The sequence below is a fragment of the Biomphalaria glabrata genome, chromosome 11 (genome assembly GCF_947242115.1).
Source record: "Biomphalaria glabrata chromosome 11, xgBioGlab47.1, whole genome shotgun sequence".
NCBI lineage: Eukaryota > Metazoa > Mollusca > Gastropoda > Planorbidae > Biomphalaria > Biomphalaria glabrata.
Genome location: NC_074721.1, coordinates 33,836,667 through 33,853,639, shown reverse-complemented (window position 1 = coordinate 33,853,639; position 16,973 = coordinate 33,836,667). Strand labels below are relative to the sequence as shown.

The window sequence follows — 16,973 nt, the reverse complement described above, 5'->3', positions numbered from 1 at the left end:
ATGGGTGAAAACTGAGCTAGGATCTCGAAAACAGCTCTAACGATTTTACTAGAAGTTGGGCAGTTGTTGTATATCGTCGAGGAAAGAATTACTATCTCGTTGGACACACAAAGGAAAACTTTAGTTTGACCAACATAATTTTTTAAAGTAAACAAAAAAGATGAAAAAGAAATTTGGCTGGAGGACTAGAAATATTTATCTTGAACAGATTGCATTTATGTCTTCGGGACTGCATCGGGAATTTCCGCCTGTAGACCCTAACCAAAGTAATATTAAGGTGCATTTTGTACACCGTTTTCTAAGATCTAAATACCTTTCTTTGGAATATTATAAAAGTGTAGTGGATATATACTTCGCTTTTCCAGGAGTCTTTTTCGGGGCCCAGGAGGTGGAACGGGGACGTTATTAAAAAAAATTAATTATTTACTTATTAAAGAAAACAAAACGCTGTATACGTTGTTTTTTTAAAGTATTTTTGATGTTTTCTTCTTTAAAAGTTTTTTTTAATATATATTTTTTTTAATGAAAAAAAAAAATAAATAAAATTAAATAACTATATTGCTTAGGAAAAAAAATTGAATTGCATGAACTATAGATATTAAATAGCGAGCTCCAGAAGATTGCCAACTTGATGTCTGTGTGGGTCTAAATATGTGTCTTACGTGTGTCGTTGATCTGGCCTTCGAGATTGTGAAATAATGGAGGGTTTTCTATTTCATCGCGCATTCACATTGATTTCATTGTAAGAACTTGATCAATACACTTCTCTAGTGTTAAGTGCGGATGAATACATCTTCCTCTAGGGCTCACGAGCAAAGAGAAAGGTTGAAGATAATGAAAGTATAGGTGGCGATGACGAATCGTGGTGGCTGTGGTAGATGAAGATGTACGCCATGGTTTGTGTGATGGTGGATGTAAATATCAACATGGGATGATCTGTGTGATGGTGGATGTAAATATCAACATGGGATGATCTGTGTGATGGTGGATGTAAATATCAACATGGGATGATCTGTGTGATGGTGGATGTAAATATCAACATGGGATGATCTGTGTGATGGTGGATGTAAATATCAACATGGGATGATCTGTGTGATGGTATATATAAATATAATTTTTTTTTTTGTAATGGTGGATGTATAGATCAACAGGGGATGGTTTGTGTGATGTTATATATATATATATATATATATATATATATATATATATATATATATATATATATATATATATTAGTGTATATATTACATATATTAACAGGGGATGCTTTGTGTCATGGTAGCTACACATATCAACAGACGGTAGTTTGTGTTATGGTAGATGTATATATCAACAGGGGGATGGTTTGTGTTATGGTAGCTGTATATATCAACAGGGGATGGTTTGTGTTATGGTAGATGTATATATCAACAGGGGATGGTTTGTGTTATGGTAGATGTATATATCAACAGGGGATGGTTTGTGTTATGGTAGCTGTATATATCAACAGGGGATGGTTTGTGTTACGGTAGCTGTATATATCAACAGTGTATGGTTTGTGTTACGGTAGCTGTATATATCAACAGTGTATGGTTTGTGTTACGGTAGCTGTATATATCAACAGGGGATGGTTTGTGTTATGGTAGCTGTATATATCAACAGGGGATGGTTTGTGTTATGGTAGCTGTATATATCAACAGTGGATGGTTTGTGTTATGGTAGATGTATATATCAACAGGGGATGGTTTGTGTTATGGTAGCTGTATATATCAACAGGGGATGGTTTGTGTTATGGTAGATGTATATATCAACAGGGGATGGTTTGTGTTATGGTAGCTGTATATATCAACAGTGGATGGTTTGTGTTATGGTAGCTGTATATATCAACAGGGGATGGTTAGTGTTATGGTAGATGTATATATCAACAGGGGATGGTTTGTGTTATGGTAGCTGTATATATCAACAGGGGATGGTTTTTGTTATGGTAGCTGTATATATCAACAGGGGATGGTTTTTGTTATGGTAGCTGTATATATCAACAGGGGATGGTTTGTGTTATGGTAGCTGTATATATCAACAGTGGATGGTTTGTGTTATGGTAGCTGTATATATCAACAGTGGATGGTTTGTGTTATGGTAGCTGTATATATCAACAGTGGATGGTTTGTGTTATGGTAGCTGTATATATCAACAGGGGATGGTTTGTGTTATGGTAGATGTATATATCAACAGTGGATGGTTAGTGTTATGGTAGATGTATATATCAACAGGGGATGGTTTGTGTTATGGTAGATGTATATATCAACAGGGGATGGTTTGTGTTATGGTAGATGTATATATCAACAGGGGATGGTTTGTGTTATGGTAGCTGTATATATCAACAGGGGATGGTTTGTGTTATGGTAGATGTATATATCAACAGTGGATGGTTAGTGTTATGGTAGATGTATATATCAACAGGGGATGGTTTGTGTTATGGTAGATGTATATATCAACAGGGGATGGTTTGTGTTATGGTAGATGTATATATCAACAGGGGATGGTTTGTGTTATGGTAGATGTATATATCAACAGGGGATGGTTTGTGTTATGGTAGCTGTATATATCAACAGTGGATGGTTTGTGTTATGGTAGCTGTATATATCAACAGGGGATGGTTTGTGTTATGGTAGCTGTATATATCAACAGTGGATGGTTTGTGTTATGGTAGCTGTATATATCAACAGGGGATGGTTTGTGTTATGGTAGATGTATATATCAACAGGGGATGGTTTGTGTTATGGTAGCTGTATATATCAACAGGGGATGGTTTGTGTTATGGTAGCTGTATATATCAACAGGGGATGGTTTGTGTTATGGTAGATGTATATATCAACAGGGGATGGTTTGTGTTATGGTAGCTGTATATATCAACAGGGGATGGTTTGTGTTATGGTAGCTGTATATATCAACAGTGGATGGTTTGTGTTATGGTAGCTGTATATATCAACAGGGGATGGTTTGTGTTATGGTAGCTGTATATATCAACAGGGGATGGTTTGTGTTATGGTAGCTGTATATATCAACAGTGGATGGTTTGTGTTATGGTAGCTGTATATATCAACAGGGGATTGTTTTTATGATGAAAGCTGTCAAGCTAGTCTGTTAAGCTGTATACGCCTGTGTTGTTGTCTATTACTTTATATCTACTAAAAATGTCATCAGTCTGCTATCGGCTGACAAGTACAATGTTATTACAATAATAAAGTGACCGCGATGTTGTTTATTTTAATTGAGTTGACATAATAAAAACAAATAAGATAGTATGAAAAAGACAGAGAGAGAGACAGTGATGGACAGATAGACAGATAGTGTAAGAGAGACAGACAGACAAACAATCAGATAGATAGATAGATAGATAGATAGATAGATAGACAGATAGATAGATAGATAGATAGATAGATAGATAGATAGATAGATAGATAGATAGATAGATAAATAGATAGATAGATAGATAGATAGATAGATAGATAGATAGATAGAGAGATAGATAGACAGATAGATAGATAGATAGATAGATAGATAGATAGATAGATAGATAGATAGATAGATAGATAGATAGATAGAGATAGAGATAGAGATAGATAGAGATAGATAGAGATAGATAGATAGATAGATAGATAGATAGATAGATAGATAGATAGATAAGATAGATAGATAGATAGAGATAGATAGATAGATAGATAGATAGATAGATAGATAGATAGATAGATAGATAGATAGATAGATGGATAGATAGATAGATATCTACATTGGCTCTATGGAAAGTTTTAAATTAATTTATGATCTGCAAAAAGTAATATATGTCAAGTTTTTATATAATCAACTATTACAAAGTAACCAAAGTAATGCTAGCTTTCGATCCCTCTTTATTTGCTATTCACTTTTAAAAGTGCGTCTATTTATTCATCTTCCAGGAGGCTGGAGCGAGTGTCAGCATGAACGATGTGGAGCAGGTGGCAGTCAGTATCGTGACGTATGGTGCATACAGTCGGATGGCAGGCCTGTCGCCAGTGACAGATGCGAAGAAGGTAATAATGACTGGGCCACTAGGCGTAGAGACCCCCCGTAGTCTAGACAATGCTTTTCACAGAAATGTGTTCTGTCAAACTAACGGTGTTCAAACAGTCTTTAAAAAACTTTGACTAGAAGGTGTAGTTGACAACATCAAGTCTTCATTTTCCCTAAATAAGATAAGATAAGATATTTTTATTGGTCAGAACAAATGAAATGAAAGTTTGACTACAACTTTCCACCTAAACATAACAACTATAACAGTAACAATGTGATGTACACACGTACAACATTCACACATCCACACTCACACACACTCATCACTTGAATTAGGCTTCTGTGTACTTCTCAAGGACGGCATATGACCTTGAAACACCCTAACTGAAAAAGGAATAAAGGAGCTTTTTAAATGTATTCGTTCTAGCCTTACATGAGAGCAGCCGACCACTTCGTCCAGATTTGATTTAACCGTGGCTTAATTGGCGCAGATTGTCTTTAAGAATAGTGTGTGGCTTGGAAAGACATTTTTCATGATAAGTTTTTCAAGAGATGCTAGCTGTGTATGGGCCTTTTTTAAAATTAGTCTATTTAGTAAATGTCTTTCTGCCTGGGAAGTTTTATTATGCCAGATAATATGAGTCTGTTGTCGTCACTTGATCGTTGGTTTATAGCTCCAAACAACCAGTACAACTAAACCGATGTGAACGTTTTAGATGTTTTGTTAGGAATATTAAATAAACTTGAACAAACTTCTAGATTTTAGAAAACTAAATTTAACATTTTTTTTTAACAATAGACAGAGTTACAACTTGAAAGTAGATATCTGTAAAATACAAATTAAATGATGATGTCATCAAGATGTAACTCACTTAAAGTACACTTCACTTCTGTCTCAAGTCTATTCCTCTCAGCTTTCACACCAGACCATTTAATTCACTTCAATTACGACAGACCAGCTCGTGATTTTATCAGAAACTCTTCAGCCTACACAACCATAACCATTCGCTCCCCTTTTTTTCATTTTTATATCATCAACACGCACCTACACTACATAACAGTTGGTAAAGAGTAATAGTTCAATCTTTTTCTGAAAAAGCTAATCCTGTATTTTATCCCCATGAAGAATTCGCAAGCTGAAAATTAGGAATTGTAAAGAAAGAAAATCCAACAAGAAATGGTTAAAAAATTGGTTCAGTATTAAAACAAAGTGATTCAAAGCAAGAATGTACGGCTGAGAAGCATTGACCGCTTAGCTACCTATCCAGGGGGCTCGAGTTCGAATTCCGAGTGACTAAAGACAGCAAAGAAACCTTCCAAATATCCTCGCCTCTTAGGTCCACAAAAGAGATTGGAAGACAGCACTCTTGAACCAGCTTTATCATGAGAGATGCGCTGTAGAAAATAATTTTTTAAAATGTCTAACATGTTATTTCTCTGTGCATAAGGTCAAGAAATGCTTTCTTCAAATATACCATTGACTCTTAGAAGAACACAATAAAAGGACGATTTTTTAAATTATCGACTGTTGGATCGATTCAACATTTAAGATAAGTTACATAAGAGAATTTGTATTGGTCCAATGGAAATTAAGGTTGACTACAATTGACCACCTCAGCGTAACTACTGTAACAATAACAATATTGTAGTAACTCCAGTGGCGGACTGAAAGGGTTAATGTGTGTGCGGCCTACTGATACACACGACTCAGGCCAACCACACAGGTCAACGGCTGTCGATAGACAGGGGACAGCAATGCTAGTTCACGCAAATATGACCCATGTTGTGGTCATGTGATCTAGAGCCTTCACGGACTAGCGACAGTGTGTAACAATAGACAGTTGAGTCCAGGACAGCAAGGCAGTGAGGACTGTGTGGTACCTTGTGAGTTCTCGAGAATGTAGCTGTACGAGCTAGAGAGACTAGTAATGTTAAGTTAGGCAGTTCTGTTAAGTACAAAAAAGCATTTGAATTTGTTTGTTTTTGTTTGTTTGTTTTACATGTTTCGGATGTTCCTTCAAGGTTGAAGATAATTACTTCCTAGTCCAAACCTCACGCAGGACGACGGGGGATGGGAGCGGGCAGGGTTTGAACCCTGGACCATCGATAAATCTGAACGACAGTCCAGCTCGCAAACCGCACGACCAGGTAGCCATCCAAATTTGATGTAGCCAACTGTGTTGAATTGGCTGTCGATGTATTTGTAATTAAACCGCCACTTTGTTACTTGAAGCTCTTGTTGTCAAGTTCTTGTGTTAGATGTGCTGTTGTGTTGTTAAGTAGTGTTTGCAGAAGGCCTGATAGAGAAGATCGTAACAATATAGATGCAAGTACGAACAACATTTACACATGAAACACTTACACACTCACAACCAGCGCTTTATGAATTGGACTTCTATGTACTTCTCGATGATGACAGATGATCTTGTAACACTCTGATCGAAAGTGGGATGAAGGAGTTTTAAAATCTTTCTGTTTTAGTCCTAATGGAAAGGAGACGACCACTTCGTTCAGATCTGATGTAACAGAGGTTTAATGGGTGTTTTGGAAAGGCATCTCTCATGAAAATGTCCTACAAGAGATGGTAGCTGTGTTCAAGTGTTATACGATGCTTTTTTTATTTAGTCTATTCAGTCTGTCTAGTTGTCCCCGTGAATTCTATTAATTCTATTCATCCAAAGCTCCCTTCTGGTGTTCTGATTTTCTTGGTTGCTTAAAAAAAATAGTAGAATCAATCTCATGTTTTTGTATTGGATATTTTTTGTATTGCCATGAATTTTGGTGTTTATTGAATTATAGATTTCTTCAAGATTTCTGTTTCTCAAAAAAAAAAAAACTGTAAGAAAGTGTTGTGGACGTACCTGACCGTGACCTGAGTCCACCCAGTTGAAATGGTTGCCTGACACTTGTTCGGACAGTAAAGGTGATAGGGCCGGCACTAACAATTACGGGGCCCTATTCGAAACTGGTAGAGCGGGCCCAGTCTGGGTAGGGATAAGGATAATAAGTGATAATCAAGATTTTGTATTATAAATAAATTCGTCTTTGCTTTACATTTTTATTAAATGAAAGCGGACAATACCGTTTTTTAATGGCGCGTAGGATTGACGTTTTATATATTGAATGGCACCCCAAAATGACAATTTTGTCTATTTTAAAGAAGATTTGTTTTTCGGAGTTTTTATTCATTTTAGGAGATTTCCAGGACTTTCATGTATATTTTGCGATTTCTGGAAATTTTCAGAAGCTCCTAGAAAATCAAGATGCGGTGGGAGCCCTGTTATAAGTTATAATGGTTTAATTTCATAATTTACACCTAGAATTAACACTTTAGTGCTCAGACTTCCCATTCTCGAATAAAATTGAGACTTTGCTCTCTTATTCATCGTTCCTACCAATACAAGGACCTATCGAAAAATTGGCCAATTAGTTAATTAAAAAGTTATAATGACCTTTACATCATCTGCCGTATAGATCGGAAGTTGTAAACGGGAAAATTTACAATTTATTTTTTTATTAATTAATTTTGTTTGATATCGAAGAAGGGAATAGATCTTACACTATTGAGAAATAGGACTGAAAAAGAGTGAGTTCTTAAATACGCTTTTTAAAAAAATATTTTGCATTTATATTTTTTTTTGTTTTTTTGTTTTGTTTTTTTATAATTCTGTAATATTCTTTCTATCTCGCTTGTTTAAAGTGTAATTAACTATCTAAATGCTTCTAGAATCTAGAGAATTGTTTAGAGCTATCAAAAAGACCAGCGTCCAGATAGTTTGCCAATGTTTCATGTCAGCAGACTTTTTCTTCCCGTCATAAGATTCTCGCCTCTAAACCACTCTTCAAACAAAATATAAATCATATTAAAATCCTATCAAAACGATAAAACATATTTTAACTCTTTTATTGCTGCCATTTAGTCTCTAAACTGTCCATAAAAATGTGTTACAGATTTTAAAAATGTCAAAACCGAGGACGCGAAAGAATGGCGACCATGACTATCTAGATTAAGTTCACACCGCCGTCAGTTCAAAGCTGGATGTAGATAGTATTTCACACCTGCAAACAAGATTTAGCGCTGCGGGGCATGTCATAAAGAATGAGAAAGCTCAGAGGGAAACAGAGAAATTATTTTTAGAAATCCGCGCATTGAGTTTAATGTTTTGAATACAACAAAGACAGCGGTTCTAGCTGAATAAAACAAACACATCTGTTTAATAGCTGACTACGTTCTGGTTGGGACACTTTTGAAAGCATTAGTTTTGGCTTTCTTCTATGACATTTTACTTACTCATTTCAACTCCTAGGGGAGCATAGGGCTGCAACCACGGCTCTCCACCGAACTCGGTTCTGAGCAGCTTTCTTCATCTGCAAGTCGTTGCGGTATCCTCGGCTTCACTGATGACTGACCTCTTCTAAGTTGTATTTGGTCTGGTCACTTTCCTTTTTAGTGGATTCCAGTCAAGTGCCTGCGGATTCCAATCAAATACCTGACTTGCAACATTAGTAGCTAGTTTTCTCAGGGTGTGTCCTATCCAGCTTCACTTTTTGCTTTTTGGATACCTTGGGCGATGGGTTTTTGCCTAGTTCTTTCCCATAAATAAACATTAGGTTTCTTTTACGGCCACCTAATTCCTAATATCTGTCGTTGGCATCTGTTAACAAAGGTCTGGAATTTTTCCAAACTTGTTTTAGTGACCCTCTATGTCTCTGATATTGTACAGAAGTACCGACATTTTTATTTAGCCTTATTTATAACGTTCTATAAATGACACTTCCCAAAGCATTATTTCGTTGTTTAGCAGACTTCAAGCCGATTGTCAGAAAGTCCTGCATCAAGCCTTGCTCCGAGAACGTGGTCCTGAAGGGCGTAGGAGAGAGCAACAGGGAGCGCCCACTGCCAGGTCAGGAGCACGGCGGGCCCAAATCTGAAGAATGGGAACCCACGGAGCCCCGGGACAACCGATTTGATCTGAGCAATGACTTCGAGCGAGAGGAGTCACAGAACGTACCGCGTCTCCCGTTGTCAGTGGCAACCAGCGATGTTGAATGGGTTGTCTCCCAGTGGAGCTCTTGCAGATTGGAATCAGGTAAGATCTTATTGAGATTATTTCTGGCTCTGTTAGATACATGCCCACCACTGGGATAGAGACGCACACGAGAGAAGGAATATCTAAACAATGAATTTGCTGTTCATATCTTGGACAGAATTGATATGTTTGGCACATTTCAATGGCGTCTATTATCTAGAGAACACAAGAATTTAACTCGCAAATAATAAGGAGATTTATAAAGAGTAAAACTTGTGGTTTTTTTTTTTCAACTGCATTTCTTATTTCAGAGTAGTTTATTAAATAATTTTAATTTTCTTATATACATAAGCGGTGGCCTAGCTTTTAAACGCTTGGGATTTTTATTATGGGATGTTTGGGCGCCTCTGAGTCCACCCATCTCTAGGGCGTACCTGACATTAGTTGGGGAAAAGTAAAGACGTTTGGTCGTTGTGCTGGCTACATGACACCCTCGTTAACCGTGGACCACAGAAACTGATGACTTTTACATCATCTGCCCTATAGACCACAAGGACCATTGTCTTTTTCTCTTCTTAGAGGAGTTAAATATATATTATATAATTATTATTTATTTAAGTATCTTTCTTTCTCTCTCTCTCTCTCTCTGAAAAATTTTAGAGAAGAATTGAAAAAAAAATGGTTTAACTCCTCTAAGATAATAAAGACAATAGTTGAATTGTATTCTATAGAATGTTTCAATATGCAGCCTAGTGTATTTCTTCTTACCATTAAATCAATAGCCAACTTAATAAGAAACTCTTCAGTTGCTATTTAATTATTCTGATTTGAACACTTTGTTATCATCTGAGTATTCTATATATTTGTGTGCAAAGAATGCTCTAAGTTAATTGTTAATCACTTAGTATTTGCACTGGAGATCATAGCTCATTAGATGCACAGAATACTGATATAGGTTAATATATTTATTTGTATAAGTGGTTCCTCAAGGTTGTCATTGCCGGAAGTTGCTATAAATATAAGCACTTCACTACCTATAAAAGGCTTCTTAATAACATGCCTCTCATATTGCTTCTGACAACCAGTCTACTTCCTGGCCTTCATGTGTGGCTCAGATATTGAGTCCGGCGGAACTGTTTTTATTAATAGGAGAAGGGGTGAAGACGATTAACCGCCAAAACCAGTAAACTTCGGGCAGGAGGGGCTCGTTAGCCATGGCAAGCTACTCACCTTGGAGAAGGAAGACTCTGAATTCAAACCTTTCGCTGCCTTGCTTTGGGAGTCAAGCCTGGTGAAAAATTCAGGAGCCGTCAACCCTTAAGAAGATTGCAGCCCTTAGTGCTACAGCCTTGCAAATTCTGTGACACCGCTAACCCCAAACTATATCCGCACTTGCCGTTCTTTTGGATACATCAGCTGCGTGGAGAGGGGGGAACTGATGTGTGGGCGACATCGTTCCGGCAACAGCTGATGCCCAGGTGTTCATCTCATTTCCATGAGTTGATTAAGAGTCGCTTCATGCCTAAAGGAGGCCATATATTAAGAAAATGTGTTAACCTAGTGTTACAATGCAAAGTCTGTAGAAAACCTTTTTTTTACAATGTAATGTGAGGGCCTATCTATACTTTCCGTGGGCCCCTTTTATGAAAATATTTATACCACAAGGGGCCTGTCTCAAAATCAAAGTGGCCCCTTAGACGTTGGAAAATGTCCCATTTGGATGTCCTCCGACCAGCCTAAATGTATAAAGGACCAGTTCGCCTTGATGATGGGTCAACACCAAGCTGAAGTCTTATCTATGTAAATTACTTAATTTCGTTGTTACTACAATGGGCGATAGTTCTAGTTCAACAACCTTCCCTGATTGAAATTAATATATTATGTCTGATTGTTAATCTGTTTACTAATCAACAAACATTTTTACAATAGAGAAATAGAATGAAAACAAAAAAATAGAATTGAGGACTTCATGGTGAAGATCTCTACTTCAAATAAAAAGTCAAGCCCCTACATCTGTCTGAGAAGTCCCTTGGGTGAAACGTCCTAACACCTCAATCGTACAGCCCTAACTACTCGGCCTTCCCCCCCCCCCCCTCTAATTGGTCAGTAAACTTGGCAACACTAAATTCCTCCAAATCGATTTCAAATTGGTCCTTCGAGTGCCTCTTTTTTCGGGGGAGGGGGCGGGCGGATTTTCGCTGAAGGGTATTTCAAGGGAGAGAAGTGGGTACTGTTTCTCGAACTCCGTGAGATTGACTTCTAAATAGAGCCTCTTAACGCCAATGAATACCAAATTATCTGTGAAATTTTCCTCTCTAAAACTGAAATGGGTTCTGCTTCACGCATAAGTGTTCACTAGTTGTGCCCCTTTGTCAAAACTGTTTAGATAGAAGACAGAGCAGAGTCAGGATGTACATGTTGTGGGACTCTAAAATTATTAGATTACAAGTTTAGAATTGATACGTCTGAATTTGTACTATACATTGATTCAGTGTCTTTAAACTAGAACTTTTAGTAAAATTTCAGACTTTTACACTCACAAAATTGTGCGTAGATTATAGAAATATTTGTTTAGGTAGAGTTCATATTGCAAACTATATGACATTCGAAATTTACCATTTTTTACAAAGCTTATATCAGCTCACTTTGTCTGTCTGGTAAAAGTTTGTACACATTATTTCTCCCACACCCAATCTCGGATAAAGCTGAAATTTTGCACAATTACTTCTTATACCCGACAACACAAGAATCAATTTTTAAAAAATTAGTTAATTAACTATTGGCAATTAATTTCTTTGTTTGGTATCTCAAATTGCTTGATCTAAGATTGGGTGTCGGAGAAATAACTTGTATAAACGTTTGCCTAGACAGACAGACAAACAGACGGACAGACTGAGTTAATATAAGCTTTGTAAAAGAAACAAAACCTTCTATTGGAAAGATCCCTGCTTAATTTAAACTCCATCGGCTATTTTTAGTTCTATTAGAAACTTACTGTTGTTTCTTGAAATGTAAACACGGTGTTTATAATCCATTCAATGGACCTCATTCACCAATCGTAAACAAACAACATTTAGTCACGTGATCTTATTGATAAAACAACGAAAAAAACTGTCACGTGACAAAGATCATGAATTAAACGTAAGATCGTAAATTATATAGAAGATATAGAGCACTACGTGCTAAATGTTGTTTGTTTACGATTGGTGAATGAGGTCCATTAAAACAACATTGCACTATACACTTAGTATTGCGTGACATGGACAACCTTAAGCTCTCCAGCCCTCTGGTACATATACTTATAAATATTCTGCATTCCTTGTTTGAACATGTTGATTTAAATTAGAAAGAGTTGATTTTCTTTTTAATTACTAACTCTAAAATAAATATTGATTCAGAAAAGCAACTCTTGTAATTAATGTCCGCAGATAACAAGGCTTGTGGCAGAAACAGCGGGATACGAACCCGGAATGTTACGTGTGAACGACGAGACAGCCCCGTGGTTGTATCCAATTCCAGGTGCTTGCTGGTCGAGCCCATGCCTCAGATCAGAGAAACTTGCGAGCTGCTCTGCCGACAGGACTGCGTGGTCAGCGACTACTTCAACTGGACCGAATGCAGCTCCACCTGCATGCTGGCCAACAAAACACGGACACGTGTGGTCATCGTCCCCCCTAGGCATCGAGGGAGCCACTGCCCGGAGCTGTCGGACATGGTGCCCTGCGTCAACTGTACCGCGTCTTTCATTTATCAGTACATGGCTTGGCTCCCTTGTACCTCCATGGACAACAATTATGCGAACGGCTTGAGTACTCACCCTTTGATTGGGTACCAGACCAGGGAAGTGGCCTGTCTGCAAAGTAAAGGCGTTTTAGCGAGTGACAGGTAAATTTTGTTTTAAAATTTTCAACATTTTTAATTAGGTTTTCTTGCATTGAATTCTGCATAATCTTTGGCTATATCCATAGGATCATAAAATAGATTGGACCTGAACTAACTTATAGCATAATGTTGCGATTTACAAATTAAATTTAAAATGGACAACATTTATGTGTTAGTAGACCATGGAAGTGCTGTGGCTGAGTGATAAAGCGCTTGGCTTCCGATCCGAGGACCAGGGTTTGAATTCTGGTGAAGACTGGGATTTTACTTTCGGGATATTAAGGGCGCTTCTGAGTCCAACTGACATTAGTTGGGGAAAAGTAAAGACGGATGGTCGTTGACCGGTGGGCACAGAAGGAGATTATCTTTACATCATCTGCTCCATAGAACGCAAAGTCTGAAAGCGGAACTTTCCTTTTTTTTTAGACCTGGGTGTACCCTGAACTCTTTAAAATAGTGCGACTCTTTAAAATGTGTGTACCATGCTAAACAGGGTACGTCGGCGCAGCCCTCCTGAAAGGCTTATAGGCCAGCCTAGGCGCCAGCTTGCTTTAACTGACATACATGAGAGCACTTGTCAGCAGGCGATTCCAGACGAGACAACTGGAGGCCGTGGAATACACATTTGAGACAAAAGGAAATTTACTGCCGAGGATCGACGTAGTCGCTGAAAAGAGAACCAAAATCCGGTTGGCAAAAGCTAATATCTGGACTGGACGTGGCAAAATATATAGATCAACGATAGGGCTGTATAGACACGTGAAATACTGCAGACCTCGTTATTCAGACTCGAAGACAAGACTTATATACTTACGTGACCCAGTAGACCTTGGTTCAGATGATTTAAAGTTCACCTGTTTGTGACTAAAGAGATTTAAGAACAAAAGTTATGACTCTGCTTCATAAAGTAAACCCTGGTTTGTGTCTGCCGCTTCACAGGTACTGCCAAGAAAGATTTCCACACACCATTCCAAGAAAAGCGAGAGCGTGTGTCATGGCCCAGGACTGTATCCTCAGCTCGTGGTCACCCATGACGCCTCACAACTCCTCCTGCATTGGTTATGACGGAGTTGTCCAGCATGGGTTCATGGTCAGGACTAGACAGGTGGGTGCTTAATTGTATCTGGACATACTCGTCTTCACCTTCACCTAGCCCTTTGAATGTTGAACCGTTGGGGCACCACACAAGATCTGTTGACTTTTTCCATTTCTCATTTTTCTTCTTCCTTTAGACAGAATGTCTTTCATTGACAGGCTCGTCCAGTCTTTTATATTGTCTTCCCATCACTTTCTCTGTCTGCCTCTTTTTTTCCCCGGTAAACAGATAAAAAGAGATTTTTTTCCCGGGCATTTAAGTGGCTTTATTTTAGGGTATCAAGAGTTAAAGTGCAATAGTCTATGGTTCAATGCTGTTCATGGTTCACAGCAGTTCATGGTTCATTACTATTCATGATTTCTAGATGCTCATAGATCAATACTGTTTATGATTTATAGATGTTCATGGTTTATAGTGGTCCATGGTTCATAACTGTTTAAGGTTCATTAAATTTTATAATTCAGAGCTGTTCATGGTTCATGGCTGTTCATTAGGGTGTTCATGATAGAAAGTTGTTCATCGTCCATTGAATAAAAGGCTAATGTTTTAGTTCACATTACTAAACGCTAGAGTTTGGCTTTAGTTTTTTCTTGTCGTTGGCGTGGGAACAATGGTCTGGTACTTTGCAACTCCTAATTAACGATACTATCGTTGATTTAACCAGATTAAATTAAATTAATTTGTGGCTTTATAAACTTGAATATGTGTTATATAAAAAGAGCATGTATTGTCATATAACTCTATACCAAAAGTAACGCCTTCTGATTACCAACCAAAATGTTATTGAAGTTTAATCCTAACAGGGTAGAATGTACAAATGTGAAAAATGAAAGAAATATTTCAGAACGTGGAAAATAATTGCGGAGGTAAAGAGTTAATGAACTTGTTTGCATCTTACCTTGCTTCTTTTTAACTTCCAGGTCTTGCAGCTTCCTTTAGGCAGTGGTGACCCGTGTCCCTCCGAGCTAGTGGACTACATTCGGCTGAACAAAGAGGACCTGAAATCACTCCGCTCATGTAAACAGTAGGTGTATCTATTGTGGTATTGTTTTTAAAAGGATAACTTGATATCAAAAGAATTAGACACTGTGTCTATATACTTGACAAGACACTGTGTCTATATACTTGACAAGACACTATGTCTATATACTTGACAAGACACTATGTCTATATACTTGACAAGACACTGTGTCTATATACTTGACAAGACACTATGTCTATATACTTGACAAGACATACTTCTATGCGATAAAACATTCATTGAAACATTTTTAATTCTCTTTTTGCGACGGGCGTATTCTATAACAAGATACAGATCATCTTTAGATTTGGGAATAGTGTAGACTTTCTAATTAATAATAGTTCGTCCATCGTGGTTCGATGATGACTACTTTTGTCATCCAGGGGGCTGAGGGCTTTGCACTGGGGTTTTATGCCTCCTCATGTGGCTGGTGAGACCTATGTATAACCCCGAATGATCGGCTGCACACCGGGCATGTTATTGCAGCTGGTCATTGGCCTTGCTTTCTTATATATTGATTGAGGCATGCATGACTAGATCGACACTCTGTACAGAATATAACGCACTGCTTTAAGTTGTTTAAAATTAAAAATTTGTTGATAATAGAAACATTTTTTTTTTCAGTTCGGGGGGATCTCTCGGGAGGAGAATTCTAAAAATAGGCCAAAAAACTATTTCATTTTAAATTAGTTCAATATATCTTACATCGGCAAACAAGTTTCACAGATTAGTTTGTAGTATCTGTTAAAAAATGTTAATCAACTTTTATTTAGCAATAAAAAATAGAGTTAATAACAAATTGTAAAAAAGTAAAAGAAAATAATAAAACATAGATAACCAATTAAGTAGTTTTGCAAAATGTTTAGTATATAGCTGTTTACTAGACATGTAGTTACAGTATTCGACTCCAGCTTCGGTCGAATGTCTATATTTTACCATACGCCATATCCGGCTCCGGCAGAAATATCAAAGAAAATGCTATCGGTGCATCCTTGATGTTTTCTTTGCAGTAAAAACAAAACCGTATTGTAGTGAATTGTGAATGAACAAGCTAAAACATATGACTTGTTATTTAAACATGATCTATAAAAAGCAACTTTTAGTTTATCTACTTGACAATGTGGGAAAGAGAGTTCCAGGAAACATGTTTGTTTTATCACCAGAACCAAGTGGATAACATCCAACTGGACACCGTGTGAATCTGTGCCTGGATACAATCACTGTGGGACTGGTATCCAGACAAGGAACGCTATTTGTGTGGAGCCTGGAGGTGCTGTAGTGTTATTTGATCTTGTATATAGTCTATCTATCTATCTATCTATCTATCTATCTATCTATCTATCTATCTTTTTTTCTCTCTCTCTTTTTCTCTATCTATCTTTCTCATTATATATCTATTTATATATCTCTTTCTATCTCTCTATCATTAACCTAGTCAGATATCTTCTAAAAAGATGGCATAAGCTGTTCTCGTCCCGTAAACGTAGCGACTTTACCCTTTCTCTTCTCCTTGTTACGATTTCAGATGATGGTGTGGAGCGCCCAGTTGAAGAGGACCACTGCATGTTCCAGTACAAGCCGTCAGTGGCGGCCTCCTGCACCATAGAGTGTAACTACGACTGCAGTGTCTCGCAGTGGAGCGCCTGGAGTACGTGTCAGGACATCGAGTGCGAGATCAGTTCCATCAGGCAGCGGCGTGCCGAAGAAATTATCGGTGAGGGTCTCAGAACAAATTATTCCTTCTGTGTTGTAGTAGCTTTCTTAAAGTGCTGTTAAGAGTTAATGAGCTTGAAAGCTTTTGTTACGCAATTCAAACTAAATCCATGTTCATTTTCCTAGTCAGCACACACAATCATGTTTACAGACATGCGTGAGTTTAGTCAGATAATAAAAGGGAGCTAACTATCCTAATCCT

General features: G+C 37.6%; 1 protein-coding gene across 1 annotated transcript in view; it reads left to right on the top strand.

The window, feature by feature from the left end:
• Positions 1-16,973, top strand: part of LOC106066378 (thrombospondin type-1 domain-containing protein 7A-like) — a 259,155-nt gene that overhangs the window by 119,006 nt on the left and 123,176 nt on the right. The window contains exons 3-9 of the mRNA XM_056003832.1: positions 3,936-4,049; positions 8,832-9,119; positions 12,488-12,944; positions 13,881-14,046; positions 14,958-15,061; positions 16,222-16,328; positions 16,584-16,772. Of these exons, the coding sequence (XP_055859807.1) occupies positions 3,936-4,049; positions 8,832-9,119; positions 12,488-12,944; positions 13,881-14,046; positions 14,958-15,061; positions 16,222-16,328; positions 16,584-16,772 (1,425 nt within the window). The remainder of the gene's footprint in view (positions 1-3,935; positions 4,050-8,831; positions 9,120-12,487; positions 12,945-13,880; positions 14,047-14,957; positions 15,062-16,221; positions 16,329-16,583; positions 16,773-16,973) is intronic.